Genomic DNA, 22,848 nt, shown 5'->3' with positions numbered 1-22,848 from the left:
ACTGGAGTGAGCTCCACAAAGGACTACATCTCCTGGTGTTCCGTGCCTTCAGGTTAGTCTGAAGAGGCACGTGAGTATGTGCAGATAGTGGGAAATCATTCCACTTAGAGAGCTTGACTTTTAGGGGAAAATTAAGCATAAAGCTGTGGTGAATGTGAATTCATGCAATCTAGTTTGTTTCAGCAAATTACAAGGAAGCATTTGAGATGTGGTGATCTGTTTTATTTTAAACAAATTTCAGATTAAAACATTTCAACAATTTAAAATTAAAACCTGGTGGTATTCCCATTCCATAGTTTTTGAAATGTCAGCTTTTCTTTGAGGGTCTGGGCAAAACCAAACATCCACATGTTGGGATTTACCCAGGCTTGAATTTATCAGCTTGTTATCAGCTCTTTGTCAAAGTAATATGTACTACAACTGTGTCTAAACATTGTCGTGACTCTGTCCAAATACCAAATAAGAAAAACATTTGCTTCAAGTCTATTTGACAGTGGGTGACAGATAATCTGATACTCTGTGATGTTTTCAAGGAAGAGTCTTCACAGCCTTCCATCAGATAAGAGCACTCTTCTGTCATCCGCACTTCAGTACTCAGCCTCCTCTTGAGAGACAATGGAATTGTAAGAAAGAACTCAGGGCTGTCAGGTGCCTAGGTGATTAGAGATGGTTCAAGCAGCTAATCACTACCCCATTACTTATGTCAACCTGAATTTTTTTACCCAGTGCTGATTTTCAGTCATCAGGCTTGTGGCAAATAACTCAAGATGAAAAAGAGGTAGTAGCATCCACTTTCTTTCAGCATTTGAGGTAACTCAAATTTATGGGCTATGAAATTCAGGGGCTGCTACCGTTTGTGAGTGCTGATGTTCCAGTACATGCCAGCCAAAGATGATTTGTAATTAAGTCCGGAGAAGAATTTAAAAATCACCAAACATAACTGGCAATGCAGGAAAGCTTTGTATCAGAGCTGCAGTATTGCTGATACCAAACACTAAAAGAATGAGAAGTTACCCTAAAACTCAGAAACTTACTGATTTAATGGGAATTCTATGTACTGACTTTGGGAGGTTGTTGTTGGTGGTGTTTTTTTGTAAGCTTGTTTGCATATAAATATTTATTGTTACTTAGATGCCTGGAATTCAGTATCGTATTGAAAAACCTTTAGGAGTATTTTGCACACATAGAAAGGACTTTTTCTGTAGGTAAAAATTCAGGACACCTAAGGTCCAAGAAACCTATGGCACTAGGCAAATCTTTGGTGGATTGTGCAGCAATATTTATGTACACAAAAGTCACGTATGACCCTTTGTGGGTGTTAGGCATACGAAATTACATACATCCCTCTGTGTTAATACTGTTACATTTTCTACCTCTCAATCTCATTCTGCAGCAGTGAAGATAACTGAGAATTATAAGTCTTCACTTTAAAAAAGTCACATAATTTTACCTTTAGGGAAAACACTACAGCAGGATGTTTGCAGACAAACTGTGGGGGTTTGCATCAGCCAATCACTAAGTGATAGATATAAAAAATCTCTCGCAAAGCATGACAGCGAAATGCATTTGAGATGCTACTGTGTATAACAGTCACAGCTCACTGAATATACTTTCTCTCCAGCTAAAAAAGCTGTTGGGTAAGAGAGAAACCTTCACTGCAGAACATGGAAATGCAAAACAAGGGCAAAGAAAAAGGGGCAGAGGACAGAGGTCAGATTTCCCCTTTAAAAATAGGGCTAAGGGAAGCTTAGATGAAAGATTAGTAAGGCTGGAGGGAATGCCATGGAAAAAATGTCATAAGGCATCTGACCCTCTGTGCCTTCACTGAAGTCTGCATCTGTGGAGGAGTGGCAGCCACAGCCTCCATTGGTATTATACTCCTCTTTGGGTCTAAAATAAGGGTTTTGGCCTAGATACTATGTTCTTATAAAAACAGAAGATACCAAATGTGCTACAGTGTGTGTATGTATATCTCTATCTATGTGAATGTCGCAGCATGAGACCCAGAAGCTATTAGTCAATGAATTACTCCATCTGCCTGGCATTTCTCATGTGACTGTTCCTAGATATCTGTAGCCACAGATATTCTCCACATCACCAGGGATAAGAGTTTTTTGTAAGTTTTGCTAGGAACAATGCTTTAGTGGTACTGGAAACTAATAAAGCTGTTGAAAAGGACAGTAATGCAATACTGTGAACATTCAAGTGTGCAAATGATTTGAAACGTTTCATTTCAGGTCAGAAAACAGTGAAAGACCCTACACACAGGCACAATCAGATCAGACTGATGAGAGGAAGTTTTTCTTCCTTCTAGAACAGTTGGAGCTGGTGCTAGGGGCCATAATTCGAGCATTTCTCTTGCACAGAAAAGGTTTCATGGCAAAAAGCTATGAAAATGAACACAAAAATACCCAGAGGCTGGAATTCAACAACTGTTCAACAGCTCTGATTTACTGCTTTTTGTAGTCCACTAGCACACTGGAGTAAGGTGTGCATCAAGGAGTAACACCTATCTCATCAACTGAACCAGTAAGCTTTTCATTTGGAGTCTCTCTCAGTTTTAGCTGCATCTGCATTGTTTGATTTCACCACACCTTCAGGGCTTTGAGAGAAGACAAAATTTGAAATGGGCTTTCAGACTCGGTTTTCATGCTAGCTGAGCAAAGCCTGGTTTCTGTTCAAGAAAAAAGTAACTGTTTGAGGTGATTTATGAGTTGCTTTCGCTCAGCCCCTTCCTAATGTGTTCCATCCAGTCCGTTCAATAGCAAGAAGTGGAGCAAAGTTCTCTGCAATTTATGTCTATGCACACAGAGCTAAGATGTGTAAACAGAAATCTGCATAAAAGGGGAATCTTCGTCTGTGTCTGTGTATGACTGCAACGTTCCCTTGGCATTTATGACCAAAATTAGGAAGTTATTCTGAGCCTGAGAAGTCGTGATGAATGTGTATTTTAATACAGATCTCTCTCAAGAAGCATTGTGGTACTACTGAACAACACTTTCAGATGTTCACTAAAACCACCATTTGATCCTAACGAGAATTAAATTAGAAGGGAGCTTTTTGTAATAATCACCTGATCAAAATAACTTGCTGGAGCCATCACGTATAAGAACAACTGCCCTAAGAAGTAGGTCACATGCTATTTTCAATTAGTAATAGGGCCAGGGGATAGCAAATTATGTAAGAAATATTTCCTGATCTCCAGGGAAGGGACAGCAATGACTCTTGAACATGTTTAATTGCTGCAATACATAGCAGGATTCCCTTCTTGCAGCAGTGTCTGTACACTTTTGGGAACATGGAGGTGGCACATAGTGGGCCTCTAAACTGTGGAATGAGTCACCCAGCCATGCTCCCATGTCCTGGTACTGCAGCTCTCTGCATGCATGGAAGTCACATGCACTGACTGACTTGCAAGTTACCATATTTGTGAGGGTCTTTTTTGAAACAAACAACTTTACTCCAAGGCAGAGCATAGAGCGATTTTTAGGATGGTGAATTTTTTGGAATTTCAGAACTTTTCTGAGACTATGCCATATTCAACTTTTAGTTGAACGACCTTCTGACACTACTTCAGGAGGTCTAATGTCCTAAACTAACCCCTATCTAGCACTACCAGGGAGCAGGGCATGCAACATCTCAGTATTATGACATCTAACACCACCATGGCTAACCGCAGCAGAAACAACAGGTTATTTTGCCACTTTAAACTGAAAATACACGTAAAGACACTTGGCCAAGCAGTGGAGGATTGTGGACGTGACTGGTCTTCTTCAGATGAGGCAGTTCTAAGCCATGTGGATGTAAGACATCCTGCATCGCTTAGCCTAGGTCCCACCAACTGCTCTGTGGAGATGCCATTAGCAATACAGACATAGGTAACGGGAAAAGGAAGTCAGAAAGAAACCACTCCATTTTTTGAATGCTGTATTTTTTAGGGTTCAGAGAGGTCTCTGTTCACTCTCTGCTTCAAGCATCTCCATCTTTGCTGAATCATCTGCTAGTTCATTGAGCTCTAAGAGCTAAATCCACACCTGAAAAAATTAGGAAAGCTAAATTCCAGAAATAGGAATTTATGGGGATTTCTAAATCTACATGTCTTTTGTTGAACACGTTGTAGAATATTCAGAAACACTTTATTGTTTAACATAAAAAGTGCTTGTTACTCATAGCTACAAATGTCCTTGATGTAGCCAGTCATTCGTCTAACAGCATGAAGTTGTTGGAGGAAGTGAGAGTAAGCTGGAGTAGAAAGGAAGAAGAGTAATTACTATTGCTTGGAACAGGAATGCTACTTTCTGTTTCCTTTCATTGATGAAAAAAAGAAATTTAATTTTTAGTTGATTTAAATGCTCAGCTATGAAATAAAATATATTGTCTCCTTCTTATAAAACATGAAGTAAAACCATCTCAATCTCCCAAGTAACAAAAATAAATGGCTGTAGCACCTTTTGTTTCTTTCTTTTTTCTTTTTTCTTTTTTTTTGTTTGTTTTTATTTTTATCAGTGCACCCAGCAGATTTACAGAAGGGTGGTCTTTTCTTGGCTCAGGGGAATCTGGGCCCAATGTACTCCCTCATTTGTTGAGGGAGAGCATCCGAGTATCACATGCAAATAATGCTGGAGTGGAACTCTGTCCTTGTCTTAAAAACTACCCATTGCAGAAAATCCTTAAACACTAATTGAACAAATTATACAGAGTAACTCTGCAGCCTTATTGTTAAGGTACTCAGAAAAAAGGGAGAGACATGAATGTGCGTCTGTGGTGTGAGCTAGGAGTCTGAGCTACCATTACAATCAATGGAATTAGATTTTTATTCACCATAAAATAGCTGCTTATGGCTCAAATAATTTCCTTAAACATAGCTGATCAATGATAATCAGGTACTGTAGAAACCCTTCTGGTTTCTAGTTACTACTCCAGGGTGTTGCAGATCTGCCGTAGGTCCTGAGCCATATCTGCCAGTCCAAAATGGGTATTCAGTGTATCCTAGAGCGTCTCATATGGCAGTAGGCACCTATGTTTAGGCAACTGCTGGCTGGTCAGCTGAACAGCAATTTGGGCTCCACCGACTGTAATGACCCGCTGCCTGTGACTCCAGTGGGAGCGGGGACACCTAGTTCACTTGTGCACACTTCCATTTAGGTATCTGGTTCCTAATCCAGAGATCTTCTGTGACAGTTAAAAGACCGTTAGGATCTTTGTACGGTTGCAAACTTATCAAAATTTTCAATGAACTAACACGGGCATTCATGTCAGATCAGTCCTCTCTTCCCTAACTCTTAAAATGCCAACAACTCCTCAAAACAAAACAATAAAATCTCCCAGTGGTAACAAAGTGCATCAAACTCCCCCGGTAAATGGTGGAAAAATGGCTTCAAATATCGGTTCCCTATATCCTATATATCCCTATATATCTTTTTTTTGTAGTCTTCAGAAGAAACACTGCATTGCGGCTGAGAGCAGAGAGAGGGGGCTGGATGGGAAGGGAAGGGGCTGTTTGTCAGCTACAGAGTTCCTCAGACTCAGGGAACAAAGCTGTTTGCAGTAGGACTGAGATAATTCTAATTACAACTGAAATTAATGATTCTATCCATTTGCCGCCTTCTTTATTTTACGGATTTTTACATTCAGTGCAAAGTCACATTAGTGTCTGGATGAGAATGACCTTTTTTCCCCCTCCTTCTAGAGCTATTATTAAATTAAGACCTCTTCACTAAACAGAATCTCTGCATTTTCCCTGAGTGACGAGTCTAGTATTTGGATCTATTCCAAGGGAAATTTCCCCAGGTAATTTATTTTCAAACTTGATTTCCTCTTCCACTTCAAGGAACCCTTGGGATGTCGCCTTAGGAAACATGTAATAAGTTGTACAACATATTTTCCAAGGACTGTTGATGTGTGTGACAGCTACTAATGTGTTGATAACTGGTCTCTCCTAATCTATCTGTTATGGGTTTTTGCTGTGCGACCATAGACCTTCCCATCTTGTTTGGTAGATCCCTGAAACTAATAGGAGGAAACTCATCCAGTTTTTCATGGAACAGAAGGGTACTGTAGCACGGTTGTTTTTTTTTAAAGCTCTCTTAAAGTGATATATTTAGGAGGTATGAGGGGAAAGAACTGGGCAGTCCTTTATTTATCTTCCCAACAGGTGCAGCATAGGGAGGCACAAAGGCAGCATTTGCTAATTTCAGTTTTGCAAAGTACAAAGCACCCTCTGGTCTGCTGAAAGACTGTTCTCTGCTTTCCTCTGGAACTCAATGAGTTTTTTGTTTTAGTGTGACAATATTAATTATTTTTCCTGTGCATAAATACACTGCTTTTTGCACAGGGAGGACAAGCTTTTCAACTCAAGTAAGAACAACAGTAAGCCAGATCAATCTTGCGTTATCCTCCTACATTACTGTGAAAATAAAATCAATGCATTATATGAGAAAATAAAATCAATGTAGTTCCTTCCATTTACACTGTATAATAATGGTGTAAATAAAACAAAATGTAAAAAGTCCAATATAAATTGAGTTTGGGGATTTTTCTTTGCCAGTGTAGGTTTTTTTTTTTCAATCAAATTAATCTGCTTAGAAAAGTAGTCTTAAACTTAAGCAGTGGAGGTGGAAGGTCAAAGAACAAATCTGAGATGGTATCTCAGATATGGTATCTCAGAAGGAAGTGTGGGAGCAACACTTAGAAATGAGCAATGGGAGGGCAAAGACAGTCTAAGAACAACTCAGTTCCCAGCGTGCAACAAGATCTGTGCAGGAGGACACAGCTCCGCAGGGCTCAGGACAGGAGCGCGGCCCACCATAAGGGATCCAGTTACAACAGTTAGGCGTAAGTTTGCTTTCCATTTGTGAGGGCTTTAAATTTATTCACTAGAGGTGATGAAGAGAAACTTTCTAAAGAATTGAGAGGGAAAATAAGATAAGGGGTTAGGGTTTCCTCCTTCCCTCGTCCACCAAAACTCATTTACCTGTGACTTCAATACAGTGCTTGTAAATGATATATGTAGGCCTGACTTTGAGTGTGATTTGGCTCCAAGACTGAAGGTAGTTAGAAATAATGGGAATGCCTTTCAGTCAGTCCTGCAGAGGGGCAATGATGGTGGCAGAAGATCGATGTCTGTATGCTTTTCTTTTGCGTCGCTGAAGCATGTATCTATGCAGCAAGGACAGCAGCAGCTGCAGTGCCCAGTTTGGTGCCATAATAAAATGATTATACAGGTCCATTCTTCTGCATGGAAAGCGTTAAGCAATGTTATACAATGTTCATGTGCTGGGTTCTTGAATTTTCAGGAAAACTTTCCATCAGTAGTGTTAATTTTGACACAAGCCAAATCCATATACTGAAACAGGATTTCCATTTAACTTTTTTTTTTCACCTCTGAAAAATTGTCTGACCTTGAAAAGAAATCTAACTTTGATTGAGTCTTATCCAGCCTTGGTACTGAGATTGATTTCCCACAGGAATGCTGCTCTACATGTCTCCTTACATGAATTATAGGACTAAGCTGACTTGTTTGACAGTGCCTATTATCTTGATACACCAGACTGGGGTATTGTTTTAAATATTATAAATATAAAGCAACTATAATTGTAGAAGAATCATACAATGAAACAAAACTGGTCATGTTTAAAAGCTCATAGAAGTAAAGGCAGTTTCAATCGGGCTTCTTCAGAGAGAACAGTGTTACTGTATCTCCAAAGCAGTCTCTACTGGTAATGTCTGTTTAACCTCCTTTCACAATTGCTTCATGCTGTAGAGATTGTCCTTCTAACAGAGAATATATGCACAGTTTTCTTCACAACTTTTACATCCATGCTGTTTACAGACCGAAAAAAGTTTTACTAAACCACTGTCTGAAGTAGACACACTGAGTTTTAATTTTGATGCCTTGCCAATATGTGGATGCCTCAAGCAGTATTAAAGCAGAGACTGCAAACCCTTAGAAAATTAAGTTGGCAGACAGTTGATAAATGCTTTGGCTTAAAATTCGGAATGGTTGCTTAACTCATGGCCCTGAGTTATTTCCTAGGTTGGGGAAAATAAATAAGGCAAATTTACAGAGCTGCCTACTGGGGACTGACTTGCACCTGTCCCTGTGGGATGATGCCCACAAATAGTTTGAAACCATTCCTCTTGAGAGTCTTGGCACTTTTACAAGAGCATATCCAAATGCCGTGGCCTGTGACAGTTTAAGAAGGCACCTAATTAATGAGCAGCTCTTATTCTGAATATTGGTTAAAGGAAAGGGGAGAGAGGAAAGACTGACTGAGTGATTACAAATTACAGGAAGTAATATGAGGGAGGTTTATTTGATTAGTCACCAGGAAGACTAAAGACCATTAAAATTTAAATGTGCTGGTAAAGGTATCACAGTCCTATCCTAGTCATCCACTGGGATCGGTTAACCCATTGATGTAAACTTCACCTTGTGAATACGAAATCTTGAACAGGCTAAGACAAAACTACCTTGCAACATCATGACCATATACTCCAAAAAAGCCACAGCTGATGTAATATATAGGACTTCAACTTTTTAGGAGTACAATGAAGGCCTTAAATCATTAGTCATGGAAGCCTGTTTCTACAGTGACAAATTCCATCAGGCTGAAGTGCTCCAGCAACCTTCTCTAAGCTGAGTGGTGTGTTTAGTTTGGTGATCCTATTTGTTAAGAGCACGTTGTGAGGCTACACTCTCACCAAGTCAGGAAATTTCTCACTTTGGTAATCTAATAATCTTAAAATAGCTCAAAGAGCATTTGGCCTGAAAAAAAAAAAGCCTGGGAGCTGGCTCCAGCACTGCCTCTGAAAAATCTAGCTATGTACTTCAGTGACAAAAAAATGCAAAGCTGAGATTTTCTTAACATTTCTTAACATAGTGTTAGCCAGTTTCTGATTTCTCAGCTGCTTGCTCTTGTATATGCTATTTTTAACTGTCAGGGCCTGTGAGAATAAGCGATATGGGATAATTCATGTAGATTGCTTGTTTTGGACATGTCAGAAGAATAATGCTTAGATGCCCATGTGATGCAGCAGCCTTAAGCCTCTGTTTTTAATCTGCTTTCTGTTGTGGTCTGCCAACAATTTCCGCAAAGGTTTCTCAGAGAGGCCTTCCAGTGGTGCCTTCCAGAATGTAATCAGTCCAAGGTTCACCTTCATTGATTAATTACCTTTGATCCTTCACACCTTGGAGATTACCTTGAGAACAGGCATTTGAAGGACATGTGAGGTTCTGAATTCTTATTGGTAGAATTAATGTGAGTAGTAGCAGTGGTATTGTACTATCATTGGTATGGAATATTCCTGCAGCTAATATGTAAGTACTTCTACTTACTATACAGGTACTGCTGCTGACTCAGGTGAGTTCTTGATCAATCAAAAATCTTTAGGAAGCAGCTAATCTCTTAAGTACAATAAGATAAACCTGTTATCACCCTGGTCTACTGGCTGCAAATAAGCTGGGTGCAATGAGGAACAACCAGTGTACAACCTGTGCGTATCACTTTTCCAGAGCTCATTACTACTTGTGAACTCTAGCTCTATCAGGACACAAGGCTTCAATATTTTTTATGTTCCTGAATATTGACTCATCAAAAACCACATTTATTCCACTGTCAATATAATGTTGGTCAGAGTTACTAAACTTATTTTGTAACACAACCACGGAGTTGCATTTGTAATCACTGCATTGTAAAAACATCTTTGAAACAATCTAGGCTTAAACAGAATAATAACCTTTAGAAACATGGGCATCCTGACAGATTTTCCCCAAAGCACATATTTTTTGAAAGTACAGAAATATTTTAGGTTTTTTTGTTTATTTGGCAGCCACAGAATGCATTCTGATTAAACTGGGTAATATCCAGTCAAATAGCAGATCAAGTAAAAAGGTCACTTAATACATGTGTAAATCATTTGAATTACAAATAAGACACTCTAGAAGGGGCTTGGCTCTAGGTTTGATATAGAGGATTAGGCTCTCGTATTAATTCGTGCACTTGGTGTAGCTATTTTCAGAAGGATACTTCATCCATCATTGTCCTCGAGCACTAAGGAGGGCTAGTAAGTAAAGTGATCACATTGGTCTGTCAACACTTAAGATTCAGTTGTGCAAAAAGTTTAGTTTTCATATGCCCCCAACCCAACAAGGTGCTGAAACTGCCTAATGCTCCTGATAGTTGCTTTGCTCTTGCCTTCCACAAAACCAGAAAATATTTCAAATACTTTTAAAATAAAGCAAATGCTGTTGATAGAACAGTGTTAAATCAAATGTACTCATTCAAACTACACACATGGGCCTATCAGATCTTTCAGAATTGATGGGAAATAAATGCTATTTAATGACTTCTGTACTTTCCACAAGATTATCTTTAAGATTAAACTCAGTTTTGCATTTGGGAATATATTTGGCAACTTGTCTGTATACCTGTTCTTTGGCAACACTTGCAAAGCATATACAGTTTGCACATTTATGGGTTTGCAGAAGCTATGTATATTGTCAATGCTAAACAATAATCACCAAAAATTCTTACCAAAATGTCTAAATCTGAAAGAAAAATAAAAGAAGGGCTACAAAAAAATGTAAATATAAGAAGCTTATGTAGCTTAAATTTTAAAAATAGTAAAAAAAAAAATACTAGCTATTAAAAAGTTATGAAATAATGGACTCTGAAGATTTTATGCCTCTTTGGGTAGTCTCCAATGGACAATTTCTGTATCTTGCTAGCAGAACACATATTCAGTTTCTTTGCTATGAAGGGGCAGTATTACTGCCTTTAACTAGCCTTCTGAAACATAAAATAATAATTTCTGTAGTGTGGCAAATTGTATCATTGCAGTTTGACCTGTACAGCAAAACTTACTACATTCTTCAATTATGCTTTAGACACATAGGATATATTTTCATCATAATCTTAAAACTGTTTGATAAACACATTGTTTCTATTCAATAACTTATAAAGCTTTATGAAAAGCATATCAAAATGCTGGCTTTTTAAATTTTATCACATAAGAAATGGGTTTTCCCTGTTTTCCAGAGTCTAGATATCTTAGCTATAGAGAAAGTACTAATTACACTAAAAAAATCCCTCAGTCTTTAAAAAGTGAATACAGCATTTGCCCAATCAAGTAGTTTTGCAGTATCTCTGCAAGCCATTGTTTATTGACTAAAACAGTTGGAGGCAAAACAGCTTTGTGCTATACCTCTACCTGAAAGTAATTTCTTAGTTTAAAAGGTCTGTGATCTGTAATGATACAATGATGTTACACAGCTACCACTCTTAGATATTATATGTTGTTGAAATATGGAAGATGGTCTAAAAACTGTTTGTGTGTGTGTGTACTCGTAATTCCTGTAATTAAGAAATCTTGAGGTAGTATTTGTTATGCTTACCATCTTTCTTGGTGGGTTCCGGCATTGTTACAAGAATTCTTTATTTCCAGTGAGTTTCAGCCTTTCAGATGCAGTAAGTAGTAGCCCCAAGTCCAGCTGAGAGAGTATGCAGATCAGTGTGACAAGCAGAGGGTAAGAAGAATTCCTCTGCTTTATATACTGCAACTGAAATATCAATCAAAATAGCACCTCCTCTCTTTTCAATGCAAACACTTTGAAAATTGACAGTTATGGGAACCCCTCTCACATCTGTTGTCTGCAGCCTCTGCTCCCTTGGCTTTTGGAAGGAATCTCTGCTGCATTGCATGGGGCTGATGAGAACATCTATAACTTTCTAAATTCAGCTGCACTGCTTGCTCTCTGCCTCTCTCTCTGTAACGTGCAGGCACATATACACACACAGATAGAGGCTGAAAAGTGACTGCCATGCTATTAAAGAGCCCCTTCCTGCCTGCAGAACTTATAGGAACTACCTATATACATTTACACCTTTTCCCACAACATAAAAGGGACAAATAAGTATAGACAGTATGCCTGCAGTGAAACTTCATTTCTTTGCTTTAAGAGAAAGCAGTATACAAAGATGCAGTGAGGAGTACTTTGCAATATGAATGAAGAAAAAAGGATTATTGTGCTCCTGCTTGGAGCAGCTAAGTATCTTCCTTCTGCTTACATTTGCTACACTTTCTTGGGTCCTTTTCCTGTAGCCATCCTAATTTTTGCTTTTGGTAGTGTTCCTTTCGGCACTGCTACTTCATTAACCGGAGAGGTCACTGCTGAGAGATGAGATACTGTGTTTTCCACTCATCCAGGAGATGCAACACTCCTTGCTTTTGCCAAGCCAGGAAACCAGACAGAAGGAATGGAAATCCTATCTGTAGCACACACACCGAGCCACTAAACTAAACCATGGGGCTGCCCTCCTCCTTAACTCCTACTTAAACTATGAATATGTAGTCAATAAAAATGCAGGTGAAGTCAATCAGGGGGTGCTAGGATTTATTTTCTTATGCCCTTTTAGGATTTTGAGACCAAACTGTAGTGTTTACTGCAATAGATAAAGTGGTCATCAAGGGTTTCATGTTATTAAAATACATGTTTATATCATTATCACGTATCAATAAGAATCAGGCTAGTAGACAGACTGCTCAGTGTCTAAATACACCCAAATGTTATAGTAAACATATTTTATATCTTTAAATAGGGGTTAGAAATGGAACAGTGGTCATGCGATTGTTTATCCTGTGGCCAGTGCATGATTGTTTCTTCTACAATCTGTTTTTTTCTGGCTATTTAGCCATTTTATTTCCATCTTACATGGCAAGGGCGTTTCATTCCTATTTTTTTAAAGAGACCAGACTGTCCTCTGGCTTTTTCTGCTTTACTCATTGTGGTATTTTATTATTTGAGTCATTCATGTTCCTGTAAAATACAGAGAAAGGCAAGACCCCTGCCTGCAAGGATGTAAACAAGGAATATTAAAAATATTTTCCTCCTTTGTTTCATATCACTAGGTAAACCTCCTTATATCACTGAAATAATTCCTGTCCTTGGAAAGTAAACAGAGTGCTACCCTGAATAGGTAACTGGGGATTTTGTTCCTCTGTGTATACGAGTGTGGTGGCAGTAGGGAATCAGTGCGTGAACAGACCTAATGACATTGCAGAGAAAATTTTTTTGCATGTTCCTCGTTCTACTCACATGCAGCAACTGAGCACTGTGATACCTGGAATAAGAGGAGGATGAAGAGTAACTGCTGATTCCAGCATGGTGTTTCCTTAGTGTCCCCTTCTAAGACAGGTGTCTTTGCATTTTACCCATCATGTGCCAAGAGGTGCCAAGAACTACGTGTCTGGAGATTCCTGTTAATACAAACAGGATTAAATATGGTCACGGTCTAGCACTGGATGGGTTAGAGAGGACTTCTATTGCAATCTGACAGTGAGAAAGGATTGGAGACCAGTGCTTATCCTTGCAGCCTTAAAGAGCTTCCTTTACAGGAGGAGGAAAAAGGATATTAAGGAAGACATAATCTAACTCATAGAGCACTTTCATGCTACTAAATAAATCAGTACTGAGACCACTCACAGGCCCAGAGGCGGCCAAGTGAAAGTGTGTGGTTCTCATCTGTACAGCAAAACTCCTTCTCTACCCCAAAAGCAGGAGACTGCAGCCAAAATGTACACAGGGAATGGTTGCTAGCATGTGCCTGAGCTATGCTTAGGCATAGGTGCGAGAGTGCTAGCTGGCTGGAGCCAAAATGCTACCAGAGAACATACTAACCATCCCCTAGCATGGATAGTCATGGAACAACACCTGAACTTGTGCTCTAGCCCTGCTTTATTTATGGGTATAGACATAGCTAGAAAAACTAAATTGTCTTCATAACCTCTGCTAGGCAACAAGGGAGGAAGATGGGTTATGGGTAGAAAAAAATCATGAAATACTATAGTTGCTTTGTGGTGTGTGGAGAGATGTGTGTTTCTTGAGGTCTCTGTTTTCTAAAGGCCAGCTAGCTGAGAGTGCAAGCAAAAGGCTCTCTATCTGCATGAAATAAATTGAAACTGTGGAGCAGCAACTATCTGGAAATTGTCTTATCCTTTCATTCTTTCCTACCCTTACATTATACTTGTATAATTAATTGCATTTCATGTTACATTCTCTTCTAATCTGATAAAAAAAATCCAGTGTTGCAACTTTCCTATAATGTATTTTTTAATAGTATTACAGAAGATGCCACTGGGGTAGATTTAGACCATGATATTTCAGTGTACCTTAGCACTAGCAGTGACAGAGAAAGCAGTTTATTTCCCAAGAAAGTAAGCCATGTTTTATTTGTTTCAGTCTAATCCCCAACTGAGTCCATGACTCAATCACGTACAGATACTCTATACTCCAATCTAAGACAGCTTAGTCATTTCAGTTTATTTTTCTTCCTGCATAAATGTTGTCATCATGTTGACCCCATCTTGCTTATGCTGTAACAATTATTAGTACGTTGGTGCCATTGGATAGATGTCATTCAGAGCTTGCCTTCTTATACTTCTCCATGTTTGCAGAGTGCATGGTATCACCAAGCTTGTTTTATCACTGCATACAAGAGAGGTGTTGATTTTGGCTAACAATTGTCCAAACTGCTTTAAGACTGATTAAAAAAAAGAAGGAAAAAACTGAAAAGAAGGAAATGTCTGACTTTTTTGGGGGTGTTGTTTTTGTTGTTTTTTTTTTTTTTTCTATTCTAAGCTTATGCTTCTTGGATCACAGAGATATCTAAACATGCTTACAATTACCCATCCACCCAACCTGTAAACTGTTAATAAATGCATTTATCTATTCATTCTGTGAAGTTCAGATTTTTAAGCATTTTTTTCCCTGCAGTCCTGCTCTGCTTCCCTGTATATGGTAATCAGCTGATTTGATTGCAACTCATCTTGTGAAGGAGCTGAGACAGAAAAGGAAGCATTTAGCTCCTCTTTGCTGAACACACAACTCCCGAGCAAGTGAAAAGGCCACAAACCACCTTCCAACTCAGCCACCAGCCCACTTGCCAAATGACTGAGCCAGACCCTTCACAGAAACCATGAGATGGAAAGAGCTGAGCTCCACCTTGTTTCTAGCCCACCTCCTGTACCTCAGTAGGTACAACTAGATGCTGTGCCATCCCCAGCCATCCTTTCATTAAATAATCCTATTGCTAAAATCACCCCTGTTTGCACAGGCTGCCTCATGTCTCTGGATGGAAACATCTCTTCTCCCAGCTTGATATTCTCCTTCTGTAAGTTAGCTTGTGACCTTGCATTTTGCCCTTCCATAAAGGGAACATCTTCTGACCAAAATTTATCCTCGTTGCAGTGTGGCTTTTGTGTACCACCGTAAGCCCTCTTCTCAGCCACCTCAGAGGCCAGACATGCTAAGCTTTCTGAGCCTTTCCCTTCCATGCCTGCCCCAATTAATCTTCTGCAGTCTCTTTCCAAAACATGAGTTTCCTATTTTAACTCTGTTCAGCTCCTTGAGCAGTTTCCAAAGAGCAGCTAACCAAGGCGTCAGATAATTAAATCATTCTCTCTCATCTGTTTTTAATAAATTCCCTTGGTCAAACATCCAAACCCTTATTTGCTCTTGCAGCTGCTAGATCTGCATCCATAACTTCATATTTGCTGCTATTCCTAGGACTGAACTCCCTCACTTACTTCAGGCTCTATTCTAGTAAGTCACTGTCTGTTTATTACCAGAGAAAAAATTTCATCTTGTCACCAAGGCAAAGGATCAGGACATTCCCAGAAGACCTCAGAGACAAATATTTAATCAAACCTTTTAACCAAATGACAGTTTTAGTCATAATAGTTTTAGGCAGTCCTGTGAGTAGCAGGGAGTTGGACTTGATGATGCTTATGGATCCCTTCCAACTTGAGATAGTCTGATTCTATTTAAATTTTTTCCACTGAAAGGTTTTGTTGATATTGAGAAAAGCTGATCAATTGAAATAAGAATGCTGGACAGAAACAGTCAGTTTAGATGAGAATGGGAAAGGATTCCCAGTCCACACACAACAAAATCTGGAAATAACCCCCAAAATGCTGGCATGTCTGTGTGTTTTCTTTGAAAAATAAACAGAATCTTGGTTTTGTACTAGTAAAGAATCCAAAGATCTGAAATCTTACATAAGAGAAAATAATTTTCCATCAGTTTTAATATTTGGAGATTTGGAGACTTTAGGAAATAGTTATTTACTGAGCCCAAGGATGAAGGATAAGAAGCAGATGGAGCCTTTCCTCCCGTCAGGAGCAACCCATACGCCCGCTTCTCCAGGAGAACACTGGAATGAGGTTTGGCAGTGCCCAACCCCATTCAAGTCCCCTACCACCAGGCACAAGGCCTGGAAATCCTGTTCTCCATGTCTGCAGCAGAATGGCGTCATAGTGACTTCATTTGGTGCTCATTCTGCCTTTGCCACATATTCTATTTAAAAAAGGACATTATAGATGTTGGTGAATTTACTTCTTTTGATATCACTGATAGTCTGCAGAGCATTTTTTCTTTTCTATGAATAACAATAACAAAACATGCTGGCAAGTGGAAGACTAAAAATGTACAACTGAAAAATGCACAACTTCTGCTTTTGCAAGATAGGCAAGTACCTTAGCATGGAAGAATGCTCAATCTCAGGACATCTATTACTTTTTAAGTCCCCATCTAATTTGTGAAGGCAGTCCTCTTTGTCTGACAACTTTTCTGAACTTATTGGTGTTGATGAAAGACACCTGGATTTACCTGGGCAGCTCAGTTTAATCACAGCCTTGCACTGTGGACCTGCCAGGAAGAAAGACCTTCTTACTCTGTCATGCACTCTACTTTTCTGCCATGTAAATGAGACGTGACCTTGGCTGACAACTGATGAGAAATACTTTCTGTATAGATGTAGCATCCACAAATGGGGTCTTACTCTATGTAGCAAGACGAAGGAAGATTAAACTTTAAAGCCTAGATTGCATTTTTTTTTCCAAGGCAGTCGGCTTGGAGACACTTCAAGGCATGTACAAGATGTCGTTGACAGATAAACACCACTTGTCAGCTTTACCTTCTGCCTTACAATGACCCAAAGGGTGACATTACTGTGTAAGCAACACATGCCCATGGTGTCCTGTAGCAGTCGGAGTGTTTCCTTTCTGACAGTAAATTCCAGTGCACTGAGGCACTCGGCACCAAAGTCAAGAGCTAGTCCCTAGGTCAGGGCAGCAGGAAAAATGGCAGGAGGAGGGAGGAGAGCAGCTTCTTTCTGTCGACTGCTTGGCCGGATCAGTCAGAAAAAATTGGGATGAGGGTTGTCAAGAAAGGAAAAGTGATGAGAATTTTGCCACTGACTTCAAGAGAGCCAGAGCTTATTTCACAGTGATTGTTTAAGAGAAAACCTGAAAGAGGACTCCACAGTCAGGAGAGGAGGGAGACCCTGCAGCCCAGGTTTTTGTTCTTACCTCCACAGGTGAAATTGTGAGCAGCTCCTCATCTCAACTATGCCTGGGTAAGCAAGACCCATGCTGGGGTTTACATGCTCCACCATCACGAAATCTGTCTAACAATGAATGCCTGATGCAGTATATCAAACCAGAGTTTTGTGAGTCCTGATTTGATCTGTTCGTTAAACATGTGAAATTTTCTGCAGCAGCTTACGAAGAGCACATGATTTGCCTCAGCAGATTATGGTGCATCACGCTGGTATGGTGTCTCCAGCGTTGGCCAATGAGACCTGGCATGAGGAAAACACCTGTTCATCATTATAAACCTAAGATTCTGATTTCGACTTCTCTCTCAGAATTGCATTTTTTGGTGTTTTCTGACGTGATTATAGCGTTTCACCATTGAACTTGGTGGATTAATTTAAAAAGATGTTCAGTGCATTTGGCCTGCCTTATTAGAAGTCTGCAGAATTTCAAAAACACGCCTGTAGAAATTTAGCCCCGGAAATTCCTGAAATTCATAACTATCCTACCACAAATTCTTCCGAATTAATTTTTCCTAGTCCACTTCTCTACTGGATACAATTACATGTTCCGGTGTCAAAATTCTGAAGGCATGTCTTATACCCAAAGATGTACAACCTGTATTATGGGAAATGCTAGCAAAAGTGATTCCAAGTAAACCTTGATTAACTTTTCTGAGACAATTTTAGAATTATTGCAATGACAGAGGCAGACTTCATAGTTAGTGCTTAAACAATACCAGTTTGCTGTGTTAAAATTGTCACAAGCCTCCAACTGAAAGTTTTAGAAATAGATTTATACTAAAAAACTTCATTTGGCCTCCTTTAGAATTTTAAATACTGAAGTCTTAAAATTTTTAATACTTCACAGAGGTAGATAAATATTTCAGTGGTTCAGAACTAATGATGTAAATCCAAGTGTCATAATTTATTAACACTCAAAGAAAAGCATCCAATTCCCAGCCTTGAAGGGGCTGAAAATAAAACTTCAAAAATCACTTTATCTGATAGTTTGGAAATGTTGCCAAAGTGCCTGTTCCCATTCAGATTGCCACCACTTAAGCTCGCCCTCACTATATAATGATCGCTCTGTGAAGGTATTTAACAGAAATACATTCAATTTCCAGATGTCCAAAGGAGTTCATAAGCAGCTTTACCTTAACTGGGGCATACCTGAGTTCTTGCTTTGTAAAGTGAGGAAGATAACCCGTTTTTTTACCATACAGCTTTTATTACACCTTCTTTGTTTCCTTAGAGAGCCTACAGAGTGTGCATTAATACCTGTTTTCACAGTGGAACCTTAATCTCAGTTGCTATTATAAAATGTTATGACTATTTACAATGCCTAAAAAATACTGCTGCATATGAAAAGATGGAATAAAAGGTATCGGGTTCTGGGGCTGCTATTATCTTTTGTCTATTAAATCACATATTCTTAGCATAACTGCAGTATAATTATAACAGTATCGTACACCTGGCTAATTCATTTGACATATTAATGGTATAGTTTCCTGATACACATAACCAGTGCCACCGCAGACTGCTGCTGTCAGGATAGGCCCATTCTCCCCTCCTTTCCCTCTTCCTTCTCTCTCAGCCAGAACATCTTGTTCCCTTCCTTCTTGTGCTGGACCTAGTGACTATGCAGGATGAGTCAGTTCAGCTTACTGGTCTGAGGGAATCCTACTCATTTGGAGCAGCAGGTACTTCATTTCTGCTGGCTTAGCTGAAGCGATATTCTCTAGCAGCCCTGTGATCATTAGATAGGAGGCAAAGGGAGCACACAGCCACAGGCAGGGGTGGGACTGTCCCTCTTAGCTGCAACCTACACACACATAGTGTTAGGTTTAATGGGAAATTATACCCTCGTTCTGTCCAAGGTCCACAGTTTATAAACATCCGTTTCCTATTCTGGAAGATAACTGAGATACGTGTGAAGTACTGCATATTGATCTCTTAATTCCAAAAATGTCTGTTGAGGGCAGATAGATTTTTCTTTAATTTATCCTTTTTTCCTTTTTTCCTTTGTGTTGGGTGAAAAAAAATCAAATTCCTTTCAACCTTCCATGACCAACTGAGAGGTCCCACTGATCCACTGAGTAGAATGAACATGGGCTGCAGGGGACATAACTGCAAAGGCAGCACCATCCACTGGGAGCACAAAGCAAACCTGTAATAACAAGCCCTGAATCTCCACTTCAATGGAGGCCTTCACCTTCTCACTAAGAAACAAGGGTTGTTCAGTTTTTGTCATTTGCTCTATGAGCCTGACCAGTCCTCATAGCTTTGTGGTTCCCCCTGAACTCAACGGATGCTGAAGATTTACCTTCTTCCTATGTACATTATGTAATGAAAGGAACAGCACACTCCCTTTCTGTGCTAAGAAATGTCATCTTTTATGTAACATACTTAATGTGACTGAATGACAGGAATGTGGTGGCACCACCCTACCTTCACTTATGAACATCTACTGGCTTTGACAGAAATACAGTGCCAATTTCTACCAGTCTTTGTAATCTCTGCTCACACTGAGTCAGCACTGGGCTGGAAATCAGTATGTCTTTTAAATGGGTGATGAGATTTTCTTGGGGAAAACCCTGTATGTAAACATTCTTACTTGAAGTTTTTGGACAACATCCAGCATGAATTTTAATGATAGCCTGTAACTCAAAAAGTCACATGAATTGGTAAGATTAAACACTAAAAAAGACAAAAAGACTGTTAGAATCAGGTAACTTATTGCATTGTGTTATTAATAATTAATATTATTAATATTCAATAAATATTAATAATATTACTGTATATGCATAATGGACTTGCTGCATTAATTAAACTTAAAAAAACAGCCTGATGAAAGTAGGCTAGAAAGAATATTTTATATGTAAAGGAATAAACAGAGACAAGTCATGGGACTTGAAGACCCACATGAGGTATTGAAGTCAAAGAACATGACCCACAGATATAACTCTCAGGGTTTGTCCTTGGCTCCTGATCTAAGGTATATGCTGCTTTCTGGAACTCTGAACCCTGGAAGAGAAATCAGAATGGGATATATCTCATTTTTTCCCTGGACTGCACATATGAAGTTCGGATCAGACACTTGATTTGACTTTTTTTGGGTGAGATCCCTTGTGCTTAAGTTTTAGTGAGGGCAGTGCCAGCTTCTGCATCTAAATTCATCTTTCCCAGTCGTGCAGTCAGTGCAGATGTAGTCATCGGGCTCAGTTCAGTTACTTAAACGTGATCACACACAGTTATCTGAGAGTGCCCTCTGGTATCATCATGGCCTCCCTTTGCCCCGGCAGAGCATGTGGGTCATCAGTAAGTCTGGTGTCAAATCCATCTCTTCCATATGACTAAGTAACTGCAGGCACCTCTAACAGCACTAGGCAAATATGTTCAGGAAGCTGAACTAAGTCCTTGTGCAATGGGGTTTAGAGGGCAATGCAGAAGTGAATTTTAGGATAGGGTGTCTCATATCTTGGATTTCAATGATGGTTTTTACAACAACCAGCCCACATGTCAGTGCTCCAGTGTAGATTTCCAGAGAGCATTACTCGATGCATCTTTCACAGAGATTAATGATTATGAGACATTTTCAGTCTCATAACTACAACAATACATTGGATGCCCAAAAGTGAGCCCTCCAATGTGCTACTCCCCTCTTCCACATGCTCCTCCCAGCAGCTGCCTCAATTGTACCAAGCCTCATGGCTTGCGCAGCGTCTTCCTGAGTGGCCACACAGCAGATCAGCCCAGTTTGGCTTTTCAGCCTTACAGTGGCTGTGCACCCACAGAACTGCATGTTAGCCAGACCGTTTTGTCTGTCCATGCACAAGCCACCCAGCTCCATCTCTTCTCCACTGCCACCTCCTAGACATGCTGTTGGCGGTGCAGTGCATCTCAATGTACAGACATTAGTCTGGGTTCAGACTATTCCTTTCTCAGTAGTACAATGATGTTTTGAGCCAAATCTTTTCTCTTTAGTGTAAGTTTTACTGTACAGTTAATTAAAAAAAAAAAAAAAAAAAAAAAAAAGTTGGTATTGCAGGCACTTGTCTATGGGAAAAATTCTTCTTCCAAAAATAAACCTTTCCTGCTCAAGTTAGAGCCTGAGGCTTAGGGTATTAGCAGTCTGGAACCATAACAATACAAACACATGAGAAGCCCAAACAGGACTGAACAGCATTTGTGCACTATGCCGTCACTGCTTTCTTATTAACAGTTCAATAACTCCTGTGGGATTGCTTCCGCAGGACTTTTTTACTGCATATTAACTGCATAAGCAGGAAGACTGTGTGCCATCTACTGGCACCTAAACAAGTATGAAAAACTTTTTCTTTCAGGTGCTAAATTTAGAAAAAAGTTCTGTGGCTTGAAATACATCTGAGGTAAAATGATAATTTATATGGTTGAAAATGCTTTTTTGTATGAACTTCTCAGGCAAGCAGTGGCAGTCCATGCCTTGCACTGCTCAGCAGAAACCAGCCACGGTCCCAGGCTAGCAGCAACGCTTCTTCCTTGTGAGTCACACAGCGAATCATTCCTACTGGCATTTTGACCAAGTCAGCTGAACCGTACTCAGCATTCCCTCTACTACTGCCTTCTTTCAGGGACAAGTTAGCAGTTTAAGTAGGTATATAATCTCAACTAGTTTCTTCTCACCCTCCTTTGGCAGTTATGGATAGCTTCCACGCTGACCTCAGCTAGCGATGCTAACTGAACGCTGACATACACCAGGAACACCCTCAGGTTCTGTTGCATATTCTCACACACTCTGGTATTTAGGACTACCTGAAAACGGCCTCTTCTTAAACCGTCCTGCTAGTTTCACCAGCAGCCACCTGGCTAACGTGTCCAGCAACTTGCAGTGTATTCCAGGAGAGACTATTAAGTCTTTCCTTCATATTCCTGCTAACTCCTATCTCCTGTCTCAAATCTTTCACCCTCTCTTGTTTCTTTTGTTAGTGTTCTGCAATTATTGTCTGTCATGTGCTTTTGCCAAGGATCAAGCTGCAGAGAACTATAAAAATAGAGGGGAAAAACCAAACTATCAGATTTCTGCAATGTCAAAAGGATCAGCCAGTAGGTTGTGTGTAACACTATCATTTTTCCTTGGCATTAAACGTTATGAATAGGGATAAATGTCACATTACTGAATGTCACATAATTTCCTGAATATGCTTGTGCTTGGTTTCAAAAATATATATATAAAAATACAGAATTTAAAGGTGGCTACCAAACCAAATTTTCAGGAGCCTTAAGTTGCCACAGGGAGATGCAGTCTATGTGGCACTGCCAAAGTTAGCCACAGTAATCTGAATATCCACTAGTTTTTAAAATACTAGTTTTATTTTACTAAAAATGAGCAGGTACACCAATGGAGTTTACATTGCCTAATAATGAATATGCAGACCAGAATCTCTAATCTTATTCTCTACCACTGTCATTCTGAACAAGCTAGTCTCTGCTGTAG

General features: G+C 39.6%; 1 protein-coding gene across 6 annotated transcripts in view; it reads right to left on the bottom strand.

The window, feature by feature from the left end:
- Positions 1–11,512, bottom strand: part of MYBPC1 (myosin binding protein C1) — a 79,168-nt gene extending 67,656 nt beyond the window's left edge. For 5 of the 6 annotated variants that reach the window (XM_040596722.1, XM_040596725.1, XM_040596724.1 and 2 more), the window contains exon 1: positions 11,396–11,506. In XM_040596722.1, coding sequence (XP_040452656.1) covers positions 11,396–11,420 — 25 coding nt within the window. In that variant the 5' untranslated portion in view covers positions 11,421–11,506. Of the gene's footprint in view, positions 1–11,395 lie in introns of all 6 variants that reach the window. The other variant, XM_040596726.1, reaches the window with a different exon arrangement.
- Positions 11,513–22,848: the final 11,336 nt, after the last annotated feature.

The sequence above is a fragment of the Falco naumanni genome, chromosome 5 (genome assembly GCF_017639655.2).
Source record: "Falco naumanni isolate bFalNau1 chromosome 5, bFalNau1.pat, whole genome shotgun sequence".
Lineage (NCBI taxonomy): Eukaryota > Metazoa > Chordata > Aves > Falconiformes > Falconidae > Falco > Falco naumanni.
Note: the sequence above shows the minus strand (reverse complement) of the source record. Positions and strands in the feature narration are given on the sequence as shown.